The sequence below is a fragment of the Coccidioides immitis genome (genome assembly GCF_000149335.2).
Source record: "Coccidioides immitis RS genomic scaffold supercont3.3, whole genome shotgun sequence".
NCBI classification, from domain to species: domain Eukaryota; kingdom Fungi; phylum Ascomycota; class Eurotiomycetes; order Onygenales; family Onygenaceae; genus Coccidioides; species Coccidioides immitis.
In genome coordinates this window covers 2045930-2062868 of record NW_004504308.1, presented here as the reverse complement: position 1 = coordinate 2062868, position 16939 = coordinate 2045930, and the positions used below count along the sequence as shown (strand labels likewise).

Sequence of the window (16939 nt, the reverse complement as noted above, 5' to 3'; positions counted from 1 at the left end):
GCTCACGGCACCAACGAAGGTTGCCCTCGGCCGCCATGCCCGATCGTTTGAGTCCGTTGCTGGCCGGTTATAATGCCTTCACCTTCAAATGTGAGAACGCCACCGGTTCATGGTCGTGGGACCAGCCAAGGTGGAATCAAGCCTCGAGTGGTCTCCTCAAGCCGCGCATATAATGCTAGTACTTCGCGACATGAACGCGTTGCATCCAAAGAAAATGTCCCATTGGGAAGTGACATGGTCCCAGGACTTAAGACATCAACTAGAGAAAGAGATTCCAGAGCGCCGAGTGAGCTACGCACGGAGAGGTCGCATACGACAACTCGGGAAAAGGTGCAAGTGAGAACAAAGCGTCCGACCAGAGAGACTGCGAGTTCAGCGAATAGAGATTGGGATCGGTCGAGGACCAAAACGAATGCAGGCAGCCCAGTGGCTAAAGCGAAGGAGAAGGAACTAAATGAAGGTTGGCCCAGCCTACTATCCAATTCTCCTGGTTATCATGCTCATCCAAACAATTCATACAGCCCCATGGATCCCGAAGGTATCCCTCATACCTCACTCGGCGGCGCCTCTATCTTGCCGTGTCTCCGTTCCACCCCTTTCCTCAACAGTTCCTCAAAGGCTACGTCCAAAACCATTGAAGGAACTTAGTATGGACGCCCAAGAAGCTGCAATTTTGCAAGATCTTCTTTTCGTCTTCATGGGTTATGAAGGCGAATACATTCATTTCGCGAACACGTATAATCCCGAGCTGGAATCAGATCGTCTAGTTGGGCCTTCGTACCAAATAATGCCCGGGCTAGATCCTAGCCTAAGGGATCTGACTATGGGGATGCTAAAAATGGCAACCCATTACAGTGCTATGGAGGCGTTCGTGGAAGTCCAGAGCAGGGCAGAATTCGGCGCCGTGAATCATGCATTATGCGCAGCAATCCGCAAACTACTCAAAGATTATCTTATTCTTATTGCCCAATTGGAAAGCCAGCTCCTTAACAACCCGAACTTTACATTGCATGTGCTTCATCTCCATACGATGCCCACCGCGCAAAGCCTAGCTCAGCTATACTCCTTTGGCCAAGAACTACTAAAAAGAAATTCCCTTCTGGCGCAAGATCCAGACGAGTCAATTGACGACTTTGATGATGTTGAGAATATCTTAGAGCAACTAAGAGAAGGTGGAGATCTAGCTCCCGGAGGCATGTCCAACAAGAAATTTTGCAAGGGCGGCAATGTCTTAGGACTCTTGACCCAGCGGCTAGCGACATTTTCTGGAGACCCAGCAACTAAAGTATTACTGCAAACTTTGTTGAGAGAATCCAGTAGACCGTATATGAGAATGCTTAACGAGTGGCTGCACCATGGCGAAATCAAAGATCCACATGCGGAGTTCCTTGTAAAGGAGCAAAAGGGCATCAAGCGAGATAAGCTTGAGGAAGATTACACTGATGAATACTGGGACAAACGCTATACAATCCGTGAAACTGAAGTTCCTCCACAGCTGGAGACTGTTAAGGATAAGGTGTTGCTGGCCGGAAAGTACCTCAACGTTGTGAGGGAGTGTGGTGGTGTGGATATCAGCAAGGAGATGAAAGACGTACCCCAGACCTTCGATGATCCTCGATTCCTTGATAATGTAAACGGGGCGTATACCCACGCAAATGCATCGTTGCTCAACCTTCTCTTGACCAAGAACTCCCTCACTACCCGATTCCGGTCCTTGAAGCATTATTTCTTCCTCGACCGCTCCGATTTCTTCTCTTACTTCTTAGAACTGGGAGCTTCTGAACTCCGGAAACCCGCCAAATCTGTCAACGAAGGGAAACTTCAGTCGCTCCTTGACATCGTCTTGCGCCAGCCAGGGAGTATTGCTGCTCAGGATCCATTTAAGGAAGATGTTAAAGTCCGAATGAATCAAGTCGGCCTTACAAAATGGCTAATGCGTGTTGTGAGCGTATCAGGTATAGATCAAGATAATCCTGAGACGAACCCCGAAAAGTACCAGACACCGGCTTCTCAGGCGGTAGATGATGATAAAGATATTGCTGGATTTGATGCACTCGAGCTTGATTATCTTGTTCCCTTCCCTCTTTCCCTTGTTATCAGCCGCAAAACAGTCCTCCGATACCAGCTCATTTTTCGACATCTGCTATCCCTTCGGTACCTTGAATCTTTACTTGTTAACTGCTGGCAAGACCATATCAAGGTTGTCAGCTGGACGCATAAATCTTCGGATAGGAGAGTGGAATTATGGAAGAGAAAAGCTTGGGCGTTGCGAGCCCGAATGCTCGTATTTGTGCAACAGTTATTATATTTCTGCACGGCCGAAGTTATAGAACCCAATTGGCAGATTCTTATGGACCGAGTCAACGGTGATGATGCTGAAAGTACCGAGGTTATGGTCAACGGGACAAAGCAAGTCAACAGGACTGTGGATGAGCTAATGCAAGATCATGTCGACTTTTTGGATACTTGCTTAAAAGAATGTATGCTAACACAGGGAAAGCTGTTGAAAGTAAGTCCCGGATACATTATACCAAACGAAGAAAACCTGCTAATGTTCTAATCTAGGTTCATTCGAAATTAATGACTTGTTGCACAATGTTTGCATCGTGGACGGCTTCTTCGCTTGCACGTAGCCTTGCTGCGGCTGACCCAGATCTGTCAGGGAACAATGCAAAGCAGACCCCCGGGCTTGAGTCTTCGAGGTCGTATGATCCTGCTCGCTTAGCAAAGTTGGAAGATACTTTGAAGCGGTATGAGGACCATTTTGGTAGACATCTCAGAATATTAATGGATAGGTATGGTCTCGATTTCAAATGACATTTTATGTTCTACTAACCATTGTATGCTAGTTTAAATTACTTTGCAGCCACCGAGAGCGTTGTTTTATTGAAACTCGCGCATGCCTTAAGTGCCATTATGAAAGATGAGTGAGCTGCAATTCTGAGAGATCATATACCAAGAAGCAGCAATCCAGTCTCGACCACCAAACAGGATGAAGCGAGCCCTGTCACTATGGCCTTGGGATATCTCTCTGGTACTGCTTTTCCCCGGCTCTTACCTGGTGTCACAGACACGCGTAGGTATCCCACCGCTGAAGGGCCGTGGTGGGTTCATGAAGCTCAGCGGTTTTGTTGCCGCGGGTCTCTCCCAACCGCTGACACCTTACCCAACCGAGCCTGGGAGCCAGCAAGCAATCCCGAACCAACTATTCATACATACATACATACATACATGGGATGAGTCCTTGGTAACTGTGGATGTATGTACTCTGATATTTGTTCCGCTAGATGCTCGATAATAGTTATGAATATGGAATACACAAAGAGCAAACACCCCCTTGGTTTAGGATATCGACCGATACGCCGCATACAAACCCGACAGTCATATAAGTCTCACTATTCTTCTTGAGTACTGACTTTTTCCTTACTCTTGCGCTTTTTGGACTTCTTCTCTCCGTCCACTGCTTTATCAGTGGCGTCTTCCTGGCGCTTCCGTTTCTTCTTTTTCTTTTCACCTGTGTCTTCTTTCGGTGGAATAAAATCCTTCTCAATTTCTTTCATTTTCTCTGCCCTCTTCTCCCTCTGTCGTTCCATAATCTCTTCCTTTCTCGCCCGCTCCTTAGCATCCTTGCTCAAGAAATATTCGCCACTTTCAATCTGCAAATCAACCTTGCTCTTCTCCTGCGGTGGTGGGAATGGCGTGTACACCTTCTTCGACTTATCGGTGACCTTAAAGGGCTTCTTTCTCTTACTCAAGGTTCGCTTCTTAAAATGTGGGAGGAATCTATCCCAGCTTTCATTTGCTAATTTGGGGTCCTTGGCAAGTTCGCGCTTAATCATTAATTCCTTAATATGGTAGATTGGATGGATGTTGTTCATGCAGTCTTCGACGACGCGACGGACTTCTTTCAGGCCTTTGTATGGGCCCATGGCTGCCACAGTGTTGCCTTGGACGAGGAGGTATGTGTTTGTAAGGAGTTCGAGTGCTTTCAAGGTAGAGCCGGAAGGGCCTAGGATGCGTTGGCGTCGTTTAACGAATCGCTCTTTGTTGCGGACCAGATTTCGAATTTTAATGATGTCGCATGCCGTCCCGTCTTCAAGGATTTTAAGAGCCTATAGAAACTCGGCGTCAGCGTGAAAAATAGCGGACGGATAGCAATGTCCACAAAACGAACCTGTGGAGCTGGGACACTTCTAGCAAGCAGTTTTATTAGATCTCGTGCCTTGAGGATGGCCGCTGGGTCGTATGTTTTTCGTGTAGTTTTCACCGTCATACTACCCTCCACCAAGTCCAGCGTACAAGCGATTCCATGTTTCTCCAATGCCCTCGTTAGTATCGGCCATGTTTCCTTCAGATAGACTTCCCGGTATTTCGGGAACAGGCTGACAAAGGAAGATTCTTCGGCGAAGGTCCCGCCAGCATTATCTTCTGGTTTAAATTCTTCAATCTGTGACAATTGATATTATCAGCAACGCAGCTTATATCGAATCGTGAGAGCGTTAAAAACAAACCTTCCATTTGTCTATATCGTCCGTATCCCAGGGTTTATCTTTCTTATGTGTGGATGGCATCTTCACTCGCGAGACAAACCTCTTCCGTTTGACTTCTTCATGGAGCTCTCTTCAAAATCATGTTGATTTGAAATTATGCCGCTCCATACCGCTTCATATCTCGGCAAGTTGTACCGGTACCTTGATGGAATTGGAAAGTTCAGCCGGATATCTCTGGAACCGGATTAAATATAAACCTTAAAGGGACTGCGTTGCCGGTTCCATACTAAGCTGACTGAACTTTTAACTGGAGATCTGAGGGATACTGTGGATTCATGGTGTAGGGTGGGCGTGTTCATACAGAGGCATTATACTCCGTATTCCGCAAAGATTTGGCTGCAGGTGAGCATGCTGTCTCAAACACGCCCGTTAATCTCGATCTGAGATCTCGAAATGCCCAGGTTCTAATGCCGGCTAAGTGGGGCTAACTAACTACGGGGAGCCGGACCGAAGGCATATCGATATTCTACTAGCGTGCTCGTCGGAAGACCCTTTGTATGGGGTCATTAAGTGAACCGCAGAACGGACCGCTTTGTCTAACGGGCAGTTTTGGGGAAAGCCCTCCTGTTCAGTCAGAAATACTGATCCATGTACGGAGTATACAAGGAGTGCAAATACCGTTGTATTGAAAGGAGCTCTGTTTCAAGCCAAAGCTCCTGGTATCGAAACTGTGCACTACTTGCCATTTCCGTGCTTCAAAGGAGGATGAGATGAATAGCACAGCACTCCCCACCCGGCAACGGTGTGGTGTGGAGGGCTGACATTGCCGGGCAAGTAAGATCCGCCAAGCTCAGTCAACATCGCTGGCTGAAGTGCTCCGTAATTCTTGACTACCGCGCTTAAGAGGGATGAACCAACCTTCTGTGCGGTCCACTTCGGGTCAGCTGGAAGAAGTGGGCATGCTTGAGCTTCCGTGGGTTCATCATAAGTAGAATCGTTGCTGAGAGAATGCCCATGTGCGGAAAACCTGACTCAGTATGGTTCCATCCTCTACCCAGAGACAGCTGGATTGTCTTCAAGCAGTTAGCAAGAAGATAGAACAAGCAATGAGCTAACAACTCCAGGGATTACTCCGTATTAAAAGGAGAAACACGGAAGTTTGCGTAAGTTGGTTTGATGTTATTTGATGGCGGCCAAGTCACACGTCCCGCTGTCCCAATCGCCACAACCTCACCTATTGTTTTCTGAGCCTGAGCAACGATCTTCCGTTCATCTCACTCCCAGACGTCAGAGGTTGAGTGCATAGCACGACCCCGTGTGTCACTAAGCTTCTCAGCCTGTACTTTTTCTTATTTGTTTATGCCTCTGCGTTTGTCGTTATCGAATTTGCTTTCCACGCCTCCTGAGCTGGGAGGTATCCTAGACTCAAGAATCCAAAAATGAGTGCTGGTCTCGTCCTCGCTTCCATCGGCTTAAGTAGTATTTGTTTTGTCAGCATCAAGGCCTACTTTGATGGATGATACGTTGATGCTAAATAAAAACGTTATCAGGTAGGTCTTTGGTTTCGCTGGCAATCCGACCCTTCATGAAAGCCCAATGGATAGGTGAAGAACCATTTTTTCAACGGTTGGTTCTACTTTACCAATGCCGAATCGAACCATCCATATCATCTTTTCAGCCTCATATATTGCTCAGAACAGCGGCTCGAAGCTCAATTCGTAAACCGACCGCTGCGGCTATTTCGGCTCATCAGGATGAATTCCCCAGCTGCACGTTCTCTTATTTTAAAAGACCAACTTCAAGAACAAATCAGGGATTTGGTATCCGGTAACAGAAATTTTGGAATGTGTGGTAGGTGCCAGGTACGTTAGTACACCCTACCAAACAGCATCCAACTCAGTGGCCAAAAGGTTTCAATGATCTCAAAATTTCTGAGCAAGAATGTCAGTATATTTCTTTTGAGGCTATATGGAGTATATAACAAATTGCAGAATGCGGCACGAAATCGAATAATCTGCAGGAGAAAGCAGCATACACGAAGCGATAATCCATAAAATAATGAGCTCAACCTGAACAGGGAACAACCGTCAATGGATGCTCACTGCCCTACGGCTTTCGACCGATGCACACGTATCTGTCTCGTCAATACAAGCTTTCACCATTAGCAAAGGGAAACTTACAGTGGAACATATGCTCTTAAGGATGGGTCATCTGCCTCCTCTCGCGCATGCGTGATGATGTTGTTCAGCTCATCGCGAGACATATGCAACTTTTGCATGAACGGATATAATGCCAACGAGCTGAGCCATTGTTGCGTATTGTCTCTATTCATCGCTCCAATGACTCTCATTCTTGGGTCTAATGACCGTGAGCGGTGGCCAGCACCCAGAAGGTGGTAGTACTCACCATTCGACCATCCTGATAAGGGGAGCGGGATCATCTTCGATTCGATATCAACCAACCCCGCCGATGTCATCAAGCTCGTTAATTTCATACCGGCTCGCACATCTTTCACGCCCTCCAACGCCTTGATATAGCTACTGCTCCATTTTCTGAGCGCGTGGTTTTCTGTCAAGGCTCCATTATCAGATTGGATGTTGAAGTATATTTCAACCATCTGAGCCCACCCTCCACGCTTAAGAGATCTGGTGTTCTCGGCCAGTCCAAGATCGTTAATTGCGCTGCTATATGATGCGCCGGGGATGGGATTGGCTCACCTGACAATATCTCGCAGGTATCGAGGCCATCTGTCCTGGTTTATCCCCGATGCAACTAGTCTGGAGTGAACAAGGTCAAACTGGTTATACCCAAAGGTAAAATGCCGGTTTAGATCATCGACCTGTTAACAGTAAGAAAGTCAATATATATTTATAACAATGACAAAAGAGCCTAACGATCAAGAATGGGGAGCCCAGCCTGACGAGCTGCCTGCATAAAATGAGTGCGGATCGCATTGTGGTAGGACTGCAGTTTGTGAAAACGCGATAGGTTTAAAGCGACCTGGCACCCAGAGGGAGAATTACCTGCAGCCATAGGTTATCGGGGGTATCATCCGGCCTCATATGCGGCGAAACATCCACTCCTATTACCTTTAAGTTTTCAAGGTTAATGGCCGGTATACCAGATGAGGTCGGGAATTTGCTTACGTCGCAAGTTTCGTATTGCTCTGCAACTTCCACCGCCCAGGCCCCAGATCCATATCCGCAGTCGAGGACCTTGTCAAGGCTCTCCACCGGAGGGAATATAAGGCGGTGATCGAAGACACCGCTCAGCACTCGATGTTGGAGGTCTAATCGATCGATCTCTTCCTATTTTGGAGTTAGTCACCACAGAAAATGGCTCAGAAACACATACATCATCGATAGGGCCATAGTAAATTTCATTTTCGACTGCATGTTTCTGGAACTCCCGACCCTCGAAGGTCAATGTTTCCAAAAAGCTGCCGTCCAGCTCGATAGTTCCTGAGCGGGGATCACTATTCGAATTCCAGAGACATCAGTATAAGTTTTGAATTGGCCGTGGAACAGGACGCTGTACGTCATTTTTCCTGGACTTTGCGAAAACCACCCTGAAATAGCGAGCAATTCCTCGCCTTGCAGGAAGATATATAACAGCCGTTTCTAGGGTATGGTATCCAGGTTTAAAGGATTGTGATACTACGATATTATTTTGATGAGATGGATAACCTTTACCTTTCACAATTTATACGACAGCGAAGGTCTACGTTATATGTTAAAATGGGTGCCCAAATGCCCCTGGAAAACATTTTCTACCAGTTAGCTTTCCAGGTTGACGAAAGGAGGGCGAGGAAGATGCTCGCCATTCCTATGGATCCTTGATCTGTTTGGACCGCAAGATATCGGCTCAGTGTTTATCAGAAATGCCGCGGAAAATTTGCGAGTCGTGGCAGTCTACTATACTCCCGTTTATGTTGCGACAATGATGCTACTGTCATCAAGCCTTCTCGGTACTCAATGGCCAACCTCCTCACGATCTTGAGTTATTGACTTTCAATCTTTGCGACAAGCCACTACTATGAAAAAATAATATGCAGGTATGATCAAGCCCGGACGCATCAGGGCCACCTAGCTGGCCCTGAAGAATGAGTATTGCCAATTTTATGTCACCTGATCGCCTCGGTTATTCTTAGAGCTGACGTTGGGAGCATCTTCTTTCGATAAACCTGCTTGGCAATCTCCGAGAAGATTTTTCAAAGGTTTCCTTCTTTACTCCAACCTCATTCGAATTGAACGGGTTCTGATTCATGACGCAGACACGTTGGCCCTAGACCTTTCTTTGTGGGCCATGTAAAAAATTAAGATTTATGGCGTTGCTCCTCTCAACAAGGGGCAAGCGTTTGGGATGGGAGTTTGATCATCGAGGATTGAGAAAGACGTCATCGGTCACAGGCAACAACTGGATCGATGACACCTCAGTTTGAAGATCCGCCTTTACGATGTATATCTTCGTGACATGGTTTTCACAGGTGCAGCGCCCCTTCGATCCGGGATCTTACTTTCATCCTGACTCGGGTTTCGCTTTAGAGCCAAAAAATTTTATTGTCTTTTGACTGGGTTACTGAGAGATGTTGGCGGAGTAGATGTTTCAAGTCCCGCACGCTGGATAATGGGGCCTGGGGGGAAAGGGTAGACTTTCTTCACCGCATTTCGAATTACACGACGAATGGCGAAGCCTTGTTCTCCGGGCTGTGGAGAAGACGAGGTTGTCCCAGAGAGACGTTGTACTGCTAACTTCTCCATACACTTTACTAGAGATTTCGATTTCTCAGGGTTTCCTTCGGCGCTCGGTCTGGATTGGCTGGAATCCACACAGGCCTCATCAACAAATGAAAATCCACCGGCAGGGCGTCATATTGGGGTTTGTCTCCCAATTACCCGATCCAAGAGAGTTTTTAATTTCTCACAAGCATCTAAGGTTGCAACCGGTAGATAAGGTTGATTGCCACGGACCATTTTGGAAATTCACATAACTTTTCCGTACATATCAAAAAAGAGGATACCACATGTTTATATACCTTTATCAGCGTTATGCTATGGTTCACTCCAGGGGAAGGACAACCAGAGCTCCAAGGGGCCTGCTATTGAAGTTGCTCGTTTATCTTGCATAAACGAAGTGCCCGTTCACCCGACAAGTTTGAGATGTGTTGTCGTCGTAGTGGCATTTATGTGGCTGGACCTTTTGATGCCTGCGGACAAAATTTCCACGAGTCCCACAAAGCCTAAATTCTATTGCTGAGGCTCAACGCATACCTTGAAAAACAGGAGGCAAAAAGCCGAGTCCGTGATGCCAGACATGTGCGCAGCAGATCCAGCAAGGTATCAACGGCTTAATTGCAAGCTACTGACTTGTTGGCTTACCCAACAACGCTATGGCGGGATTTGCGCCAGGTGATATATAACTTTCCAGTCAAGTTTACTATCTCCGCAGGATTTTGCCCCGCTCCCATATTCTCCCCTCAGTTTATGTGTGGAGATTACAAGATGGAGGGCCTCCGCTCACGATAACGGCACCCGATGCAGTACGATCATCAGAAAAGCCGGGAGGTGTGATGGGTATCTGAGCATTGGAACCACAGTGCCAACAAACACCCTGCTCAACACTTGGCCCTTGAGTAGTGACCTGATTTATGCCCTACCCAAAGTCCCGGAGAACCTCTGTTCAGTCCCTTAATTTGGGGTTGAAAATTCCGGCCATATTCCGGAAACCTCATTCCAGCTCCCCAATCTGTCAAACAAAACTTCTACCAGAAGCGATGATCTCTTCTATTTAAGCTCTAGCTTGATGATGTTTGAATCATCAGCTCTATCCAAAACGTCTAGGTGCGGAACCTAGGGTTCTAATAATGGCGCGGGAAAATATATGCGAAAACAAGAACTCCGGAAGTACTTTAGTTGGATATGTCAACTTCATCGACAAGCAGCATCCTAATGACTAGGCCAATATACATAGCCCAAGAAAAGATAGGGGGCGTCGCCACTGCCAAATGGAGGCTCAGTGCTAGGTGTGTATTCCCAGATGTTCTCAGCGTTGCTGACAGCCTTCATACTTCGGCAGGCCCGGGAACCGGTGTTGGGATTTCGTCCTGGCGCTGAAGGATAGCTAAAGCCATATTGAAGATAGATTGATAATTTGCAGACCACGATCTTGGTATCTTTAGAAATTTTGACTCCAACAATTACTTCGCTTCGTCCAATCTTTAAAGACTCTAGGTGCGATCCTATCAAATCAAAAATGCGTCCTTCCGTCCCTAGGATCTGCCAGATTTTCTGTCTCCTCCATCAAGAATTCCCGAACTCGCAGCAGGCCCAAACAGAGTGAAATTTTATTTCGTCGAACCTTGCTTTGGAGAAAATTTTTACGACATATTCAGATTGAAGACGTCGCCTTCAACGGTGTTTTTCCACATTCAATTAGCAAGCCTATCGATGCATCCTCGTCTGTTAGAGCGGTGCAATCAAATTCAATATGTGCCTCTCGAGAATTGGCGTCTACCAAAGCCCAACGATATTGGCTACCAACGTGCATCCCCGGTGGGCCATAGTCGTAGCACCCGATTATCGCCCTCCAAGCCCCGCTATTCTGTATATCTCGCAGGATCAGAGAAGAAACGCACTCCTTTTCATCAAGGACTCGAGAACTTGATTGACTGGCTCGCCAGGGGAAGATAACTTCAGTCGTGACTGGTCCTTCGTCAAATGAATACCCAGCATTGTTGGCAGCTTTGCCCTTAGGTCAAGTTACGTCGGGAATTGAACTCCTGACTCGTCAACGAGGTGTGGGGGGAAGAGGGGAGGGGGGGAATTGTGGTGCTGACAGGCGATCTGTACCATATCATGTGCTGATGGAAGTGAGCGGAGGCAACGATACGCCGAAGAATTGGCGAATTATCATAAGTATGGTTTCTCTGTGGCTCCAGGATGGGCAAACGTGATCGTGGCTCCCAATCATTTTGACCTACGTAGCATTCAACGCGGGAGCCATTGCCAAGGTTGTTGAAGAACAGGGTGGAGAAGACATATCTTACCTCCCTGCAAGTTAGCACTTTTTGACCCGCCAAACAGGACTGAAGATTCCAAACTCGCTTGGGCTCGGGAGCCGGGCAAGCCACTTTGTCGGGTGCGCCCCAGGAAACGGGAACCATTAACCTTCCAGTGTGATGGATCCGAACGCGAGAACGGGCTCCAAGAACAGCGGTAGGAAACCTTTGGAAAATTTGACTTCGATAGTAGGGTCGACAAGGGTCGACATGACTGACTGACTCAGTAATATTCTGAGCAACTAAGGTCTCTTGATGCGTAAATTATTACGTACATACCGATGGAGGCTCTTTGCCAAGTTTAACTAATGTGGCATCTGCGGTGGGAGCATGACAATTTCATGGCGAGATATTCTAGAGAGTGTAGAGGACAAACCCCAGCATGCGACTAGCTCCACGTTAGGTATGAAGAACCCCCTTTTGATATGAGCCGATGTCAAATCGGAGCTCGACCGAGTTCAGAAGTGCAACAGCATCCTGGCAGTTCCAACAGCAACTGGAATGACGTGCATGATTATTATGGGGCACAATACGGAGGGCCCATCCTGCAGCACCAGGATGGCAGTCCCAATGGGAGAGGATGGAATAAAATTTGACGGACGAAACTGAGAAGATGTGCGAAGAAAAGCCCCCATACCTCCATGCACTTTTTCTGGATTGTCGTTTGGCCTTGGTTTCATGAAAGGCTGCTTCTTCGTAGGGCTCGGAGAAGCAGGATCCCTGGCAGCTTTTGGGCATCAATCGGTGAGCGACGCGGTGTTAAGAAAGATTCAGCTGCACTGATCCATGAAATCACGAGTCTATACATTGTTGATCAGGAAACTATTAGCATTTTGACTCCTTTGGGTTGGAAAAGACACGAGATGCCAGAGGGACCCAAGACTTTGAAGTTCCGTGATATCTTCATTGTACAGTTGTCAGGAGTAGTTGGAGTACACGGTCCTTGCTATTTATTGTGGATTTCGAGCTCGGCTCCTAGCTAATTGGACAAATTCCAAGAGCCTGTTCAAGTGACGTTTCATTATTTATTTAAACTTGTAGTGTACATTAAGAACACCACTCAAAAGGACGTGGACCCAAAAGTAAATTCATACAATCTTTTCTGCTCATTTTGCACTACTGACAAAGCTAGCAGCATATAAACCCCGAAAAATTTATTTAGGCCATGTCTGAAAAAAGGATTAGACACACAACATCTATTGTGCCTTTTTTCCACTCTCCCGCGCTGCCTTACGCAGCGCGCGTTGTCGAATGGATTCGTGCATGGACTTGTTAATTCCAAGGACTGTTTTACTCATTGCACCAAGGAAAGAAGTGATGCCCCAAGCCATGAGACCGTGAGTCCAATACGGCACAGATGTATGCGAATACGAAAACAAGCCCCCGCTGCGTCCCAGGTGGTTGAGAGTCGATCGAACAAAGGCCTTGGGGTTTGGGATCGTCATCGAAGCCTTGCGGACCTTGGACATTGCAGACGTGACGAGGTAGCTGACGACGAGCTGCACGTGAATGTTGTATGGCTCCAACTCGGAAGCCAGTGCAGTAGACCAGTGCTGCAAGAAAGCTTTGCTGCCGGAGTATGTGGCGAGCAGAGGAGTAGGTAAGAGACCGCCGAATGAGCCCATCGTAAGGATCAACCCACGTTTCCGCTGCATCATCCCGGGTGCAACGAGCTGTGTGACGCGGAGTGTGCCGAGACAGTTGATGGCGATGATATCTTTCATTTCCTTTTCTGGAGTCTGAACGAATGGTACAGGGATGCTATGGCTCAACCCCACGTTGTTAATTAGGATAGAGATATCCAAGTCTTTGATGATATCCTTAAGTTTCTCGTAATCCTCGTCGTTGTTCTCTGAGAAATCCATGGAAACGGTTTTGGTCAAAATGTTGGGATTAGCGGAAGTGATCTCGGAGGCCACGGCGGAGAGCTTCGATGCGGAGCGTGAAACGAGAATGATGTTGTAACCCTTTCGCGCAATCTGGAGGGCATATTCTTTGCCAATACCATCAGAGGCACCGGTAACGAGGGCCCAGCTACCCTTCGGGCCAAAGCTGCTCAACTAGACGGAATAGGTTAGCATTGTCGAAGACTACCGTACTAGGCCTCCTGGGATTTCTACTCAGGTAACATACTGATTTCCCTGGTAAGATGAAAATGCTGAAAAGAGCTCGAAGGAAGCTAAGGCCCCTGCTGAGGAGGAACAGACCTCCTGTGGCAAAGACCAGCGATGCTGCAATCGTCTGGCATGATGAGATGTCAAATTGAAAGCTGTCGAGGTGGCTGAGGAAACTACAGCCTTTAAATGAGATATGAGACATAATGTCGACAACAATGAGTGATTGTCGGAGAGGGAAAAAAAAAAAAAGAACAACTGGTGCCGCTGTTGGGAGGTTGAGCTCGGAAGAAGCTCCTTTTCAAAATTTGGGAACTTTTCAGCTTCCAACTCCGACCTTCACTGCCACCAAGGGAACGTTTTTCGAAGCCACACGAAAACAATTACACTGTAATTGGAACTTTATCACAGGATTAATAAACAATTGCTTTGTATCAGCTTGTCTACGCCGTACAATGTCCCTCGCCCTCTATTTACCACAGCACGAGGGCTACCTCCCCAAGTGGCTCCTCCTCGTACGTCCAAATCATTGAGCAGCCAGGAACCAAACGCAAAAAAGCATCAAGAAAAGGCTAACTCCCCGCAACAGGTCTCCGTGGTATCGACCCTCAATACCCTCCAGGCGTACACTAACCCGACTTATACCGGTCAACTCTACGCTGCTGGCCCTGTCACCCCTCTCTCCTCGCGCAAATTTGGCACCTGGACGTTTTTGTCTTCCGTGATACGCTTCTACGCGGCATACTACATCTCCGACCCACATGTATACGATCTGGCGATATGGACGTACGGAATTGCATTGGCTCACTTTGTGAGTGAGTGGTTGGTGTTTGGAACCGCGAGAGCCAAGGGCAGATTTGTTAGCCCGTTGGTGGTGGCGAGTGCGAGCTTCGCGTGGATGATCACGCAGAGGGGATGGTATGTGAAGTGATAAATTCAAACAAACAAGGCAGAGATGAAAAACGGACAAATAGTGGAGCGGTAATGCTTGGACGTGGATTTGTTCTCTGTATTTCAGCCCTGCGCAGGTTATACCGATATGCTCAAATGGAAGATTTATGAATATTTCCTCGACATCAGGAGTAATGAAAGCGAACTTTTCCATGGAAAATTGCTCTAAACTTCCAAAGTCGTGTGTCAACCTACAAGTGCTACCGAACAGGATTGCACATTTCTCGGGTTTAATCCCAAGCTGCAAACATCGGTATGTCATCTCGTAGCCCCTTCATCCAATCTTCGATACAATTCACCTCCACAGGCCCTTAGCTTCGCCGCTGCCTGCTCCGGGGTGATGTCACGCTGAGGCTCAGCCATCAGCTCATACCTAGGCTTTACAGTTAACTTGAACATTTCGGTGAATCGTACTTGTATCCGACAAAAACGTACCCAACCAAAAATTTTCTTACCGTCGCACTTCTCAGAAGCGGCGGATAGAAATGTATATGCAAATGAGACGCCTCTATTTCTTCTTCCGTTCCAACCAGCGGAGCTTGGTGTATCCCCATGCTATATGGGAAATGCGTCTCGAAGAGATTATCGTACCTCCTTGTGATGTCGGCGATTGTCTCTGCTAAATGTTCTCTTTCTTGCATCGTCAAATCTGCAAGCGAGCGTTTATGCTCTTTGCTAATGATTAGTGTTTCAAACGGCCACACCGCCCACCAGGGACACAAGGCCAGGAACGTATCGTTTTCAAACACCACTCGGTCCTGTTTCTCTCGCTCAAGCGAAGCATAGTCTTCGAGCATGTTCCTCCCTGCCTTTTCTCGACGATACTTTTTGAGTTGTTCGAGTTCTTGCTGTGGTTCCTCTGGGAAGGAACTTGTGGTCCATATTTGTCCGTGGGGGTGGGGATTAGAACACCCCATGGCAGCCCCTTTATTCTCAAAAATCTGCATGTAGCGATACTGCTGGTTTGGTTTGGGGATTTGCAGTGCCGCCGAGTCGAGCGGAACTGCAGTCTGCGCACGCGTCACGAGTGGTGAATGGGCCGGGAGATGGCCAATATAAATGTCGGTCCAGGCATTAACTATGGGAATTATCTCATTTGGCGAAAGATCCGCCAAGGTGAGATTGTGGCTTGCGGAGAAAGTGAGGACATAGCATCGGCCTGTTACTGATACTGCCTGAAGAAAGGTGGATGCGAGATCTAGGTCTCTAGTCAAAACCATATTCGTTTCCAAGGTAAGGCGAAAGTGATTGTCCAAATCACACACCGTTGGGGTCTTCTTCATGCCCATAGCTTGGTTGCTCCTCTTTTACCGCGCTAAAATCGTTCACAAAGACGAAAGTCTTCGTGTATTGTGGGTTTTGGCTACCCTGGGCCCGTTTGTTTCCAGGGCATAGGTAGCATGCAGGATCATACGACGGTAGGAGTGTTTTAGACGGAGACTCTTGCTGGCCCCTGGCACACGCTAGTGCATCAGTGCCTTTATCCAGACTGATTTAGCGTCAAGATATCACCACTCACTGCCAGGGTCTTTTTGTTCGATGCGGGGAGACCAAGACGTGGGTTCCTCGCAGTGGGTTGTATCTCCTGTGGGAGATATCGTCCAGTATGGATTGCGCCATGGCAAATCGGAGATTTCGCGGAAGAATCAGCCAGGGGAAAAGAAAAAAAAAAGGTTCGAAAAGAACAGGATGATCAGATCAGCACCTCATAAAATAAATGCTTGTTGCACCACCAGAGCTGCGAACCACGGGAAGCCCCACCAAAACAGGACGCCCTGATGTAACTCTGGCGGCAATACGTCACCACCCGCCGCAAACCATGCAGCCCTACGGCTGTCAATGCCGGGCTGGAAAAGAAACCCTCTGAGATTGAAATAGACATACGCGTCCGATAGCTACGCGCTCTCGAAGTGATTTCCAGTTAACTGCATCGACACAGTTGAAGTTATGAGAAAGTTATTACCCCCCAAGAATCCAAGCGATTAACGAGGGGAGAGTAATATGTATGGTGTGCATCAGCTTTCAACAAAAGTCCAAAAGGCCATTTAGGCTTAAATCCTTCCAAGGTTACCTCCTGGGGAGGAGTTAAGATTAGCTTCCCGTGCTCCCCTGAAGTTCCGCTTCCCTGGGATATTTGGCGATGTTGCACAGGACTGATCGGAGAACTCAAATCGGCCAAGAACTGAATGGCAAATCCATAGGTGCTCCTTCAGTATACGTGGTAGGCTTGCCATGTATTTCCCTTGAAACCTCTCTCATCTTTTTAGCAGCGAGAGGACACCAGGACCAACCTCTCTTGAATGATGATTCGCCCAACCAGCTACCGG

The 16939-nt window shown here is 47.5% G+C and overlaps 7 protein-coding genes across 7 annotated transcripts; 2 read left to right on the top strand and 5 right to left on the bottom strand.

The window, feature by feature from the left end:
- The first annotated feature begins 54 nt into the window (after nucleotides 1-54).
- Nucleotides 55-4045, top strand: CIMG_08183 (spindle pole body component). The gene is made up of 4 exons (XM_001241019.2): nucleotides 55-460; nucleotides 522-2509; nucleotides 2566-2795; nucleotides 2850-4045. The coding sequence occupies exons 1-4, from the start codon at nucleotides 73-75 to the stop codon at nucleotides 2929-2931; spliced, it is 2688 nt and encodes an 895-aa protein (XP_001241020.1). The 5' UTR covers nucleotides 55-72; the 3' UTR covers nucleotides 2932-4045.
- Nucleotides 2986-4584, bottom strand: CIMG_08184 (90S preribosome/SSU processome component KRR1). The gene is made up of 3 exons (XM_001241020.2): nucleotides 4512-4584; nucleotides 4175-4447; nucleotides 2986-4112 (listed from the first exon to the last, which is right to left on the bottom strand). Exons 1-3 carry the CDS (start codon nucleotides 4569-4571, stop codon nucleotides 3396-3398), a joined length of 1050 nt encoding a protein of 349 aa, XP_001241021.1. The 5' UTR covers nucleotides 4572-4584; the 3' UTR covers nucleotides 2986-3395.
- A 2012-nt stretch (nucleotides 4585-6596) lies between these two features.
- CIMG_08185 (uncharacterized protein) lies at nucleotides 6597-8032 on the bottom strand (the record flags this gene model as incomplete). Its single annotated transcript, XM_001241021.2, has 6 exons — nucleotides 6597-6624; nucleotides 6671-7174; nucleotides 7208-7329; nucleotides 7514-7798; nucleotides 7845-7965; nucleotides 8028-8032. The coding sequence occupies 6 exons, from the start codon at nucleotides 8030-8032 to the stop codon at nucleotides 6597-6599; spliced, it is 1065 nt and encodes a 354-aa protein (XP_001241022.2).
- A 2845-nt stretch (nucleotides 8033-10877) lies between these two features.
- CIMG_08187 (uncharacterized protein) lies at nucleotides 10878-11759 on the bottom strand (the record flags this gene model as incomplete). The annotated part of the gene is made up of 3 exons (XM_001241023.2): nucleotides 10878-11237; nucleotides 11470-11539; nucleotides 11680-11759. 3 exons carry the CDS (start codon nucleotides 11757-11759, stop codon nucleotides 10878-10880), a joined length of 510 nt encoding a protein of 169 aa, XP_001241024.2.
- Nucleotides 11760-11905: 146 nt separating this feature from the next.
- On the bottom strand, nucleotides 11906-13933 carry CIMG_08188 (long-chain 3-oxoacyl-CoA reductase). The gene is made up of 2 exons (XM_001241024.2): nucleotides 13681-13933; nucleotides 11906-13607 (listed from the first exon to the last, which is right to left on the bottom strand). The coding sequence occupies exons 1-2, from the start codon at nucleotides 13864-13866 to the stop codon at nucleotides 12744-12746; spliced, it is 1050 nt and encodes a 349-aa protein (XP_001241025.2). The 5' UTR covers nucleotides 13867-13933; the 3' UTR covers nucleotides 11906-12743.
- Nucleotides 13934-14116: 183 nt separating this feature from the next.
- Nucleotides 14117-14726, top strand: CIMG_08189 (ergosterol biosynthesis protein Erg28; the record flags this gene model as incomplete). The annotated part of the gene is made up of 2 exons (XM_001241025.2): nucleotides 14117-14176; nucleotides 14251-14726. The coding sequence occupies 2 exons, from the start codon at nucleotides 14117-14119 to the stop codon at nucleotides 14590-14592; spliced, it is 402 nt and encodes a 133-aa protein (XP_001241026.2). The 3' UTR covers nucleotides 14593-14726.
- Nucleotides 14727-14870: 144 nt separating this feature from the next.
- On the bottom strand, nucleotides 14871-16232 carry CIMG_08190 (galactose-1-phosphate uridylyltransferase; the record flags this gene model as incomplete). The annotated part of the gene is made up of 4 exons (XM_001241026.2): nucleotides 14871-14985; nucleotides 15048-15810; nucleotides 15878-16065; nucleotides 16132-16232. 4 exons carry the CDS (start codon nucleotides 16230-16232, stop codon nucleotides 14871-14873), a joined length of 1167 nt encoding a protein of 388 aa, XP_001241027.2.
- Nucleotides 16233-16939: the final 707 nt, after the last annotated feature.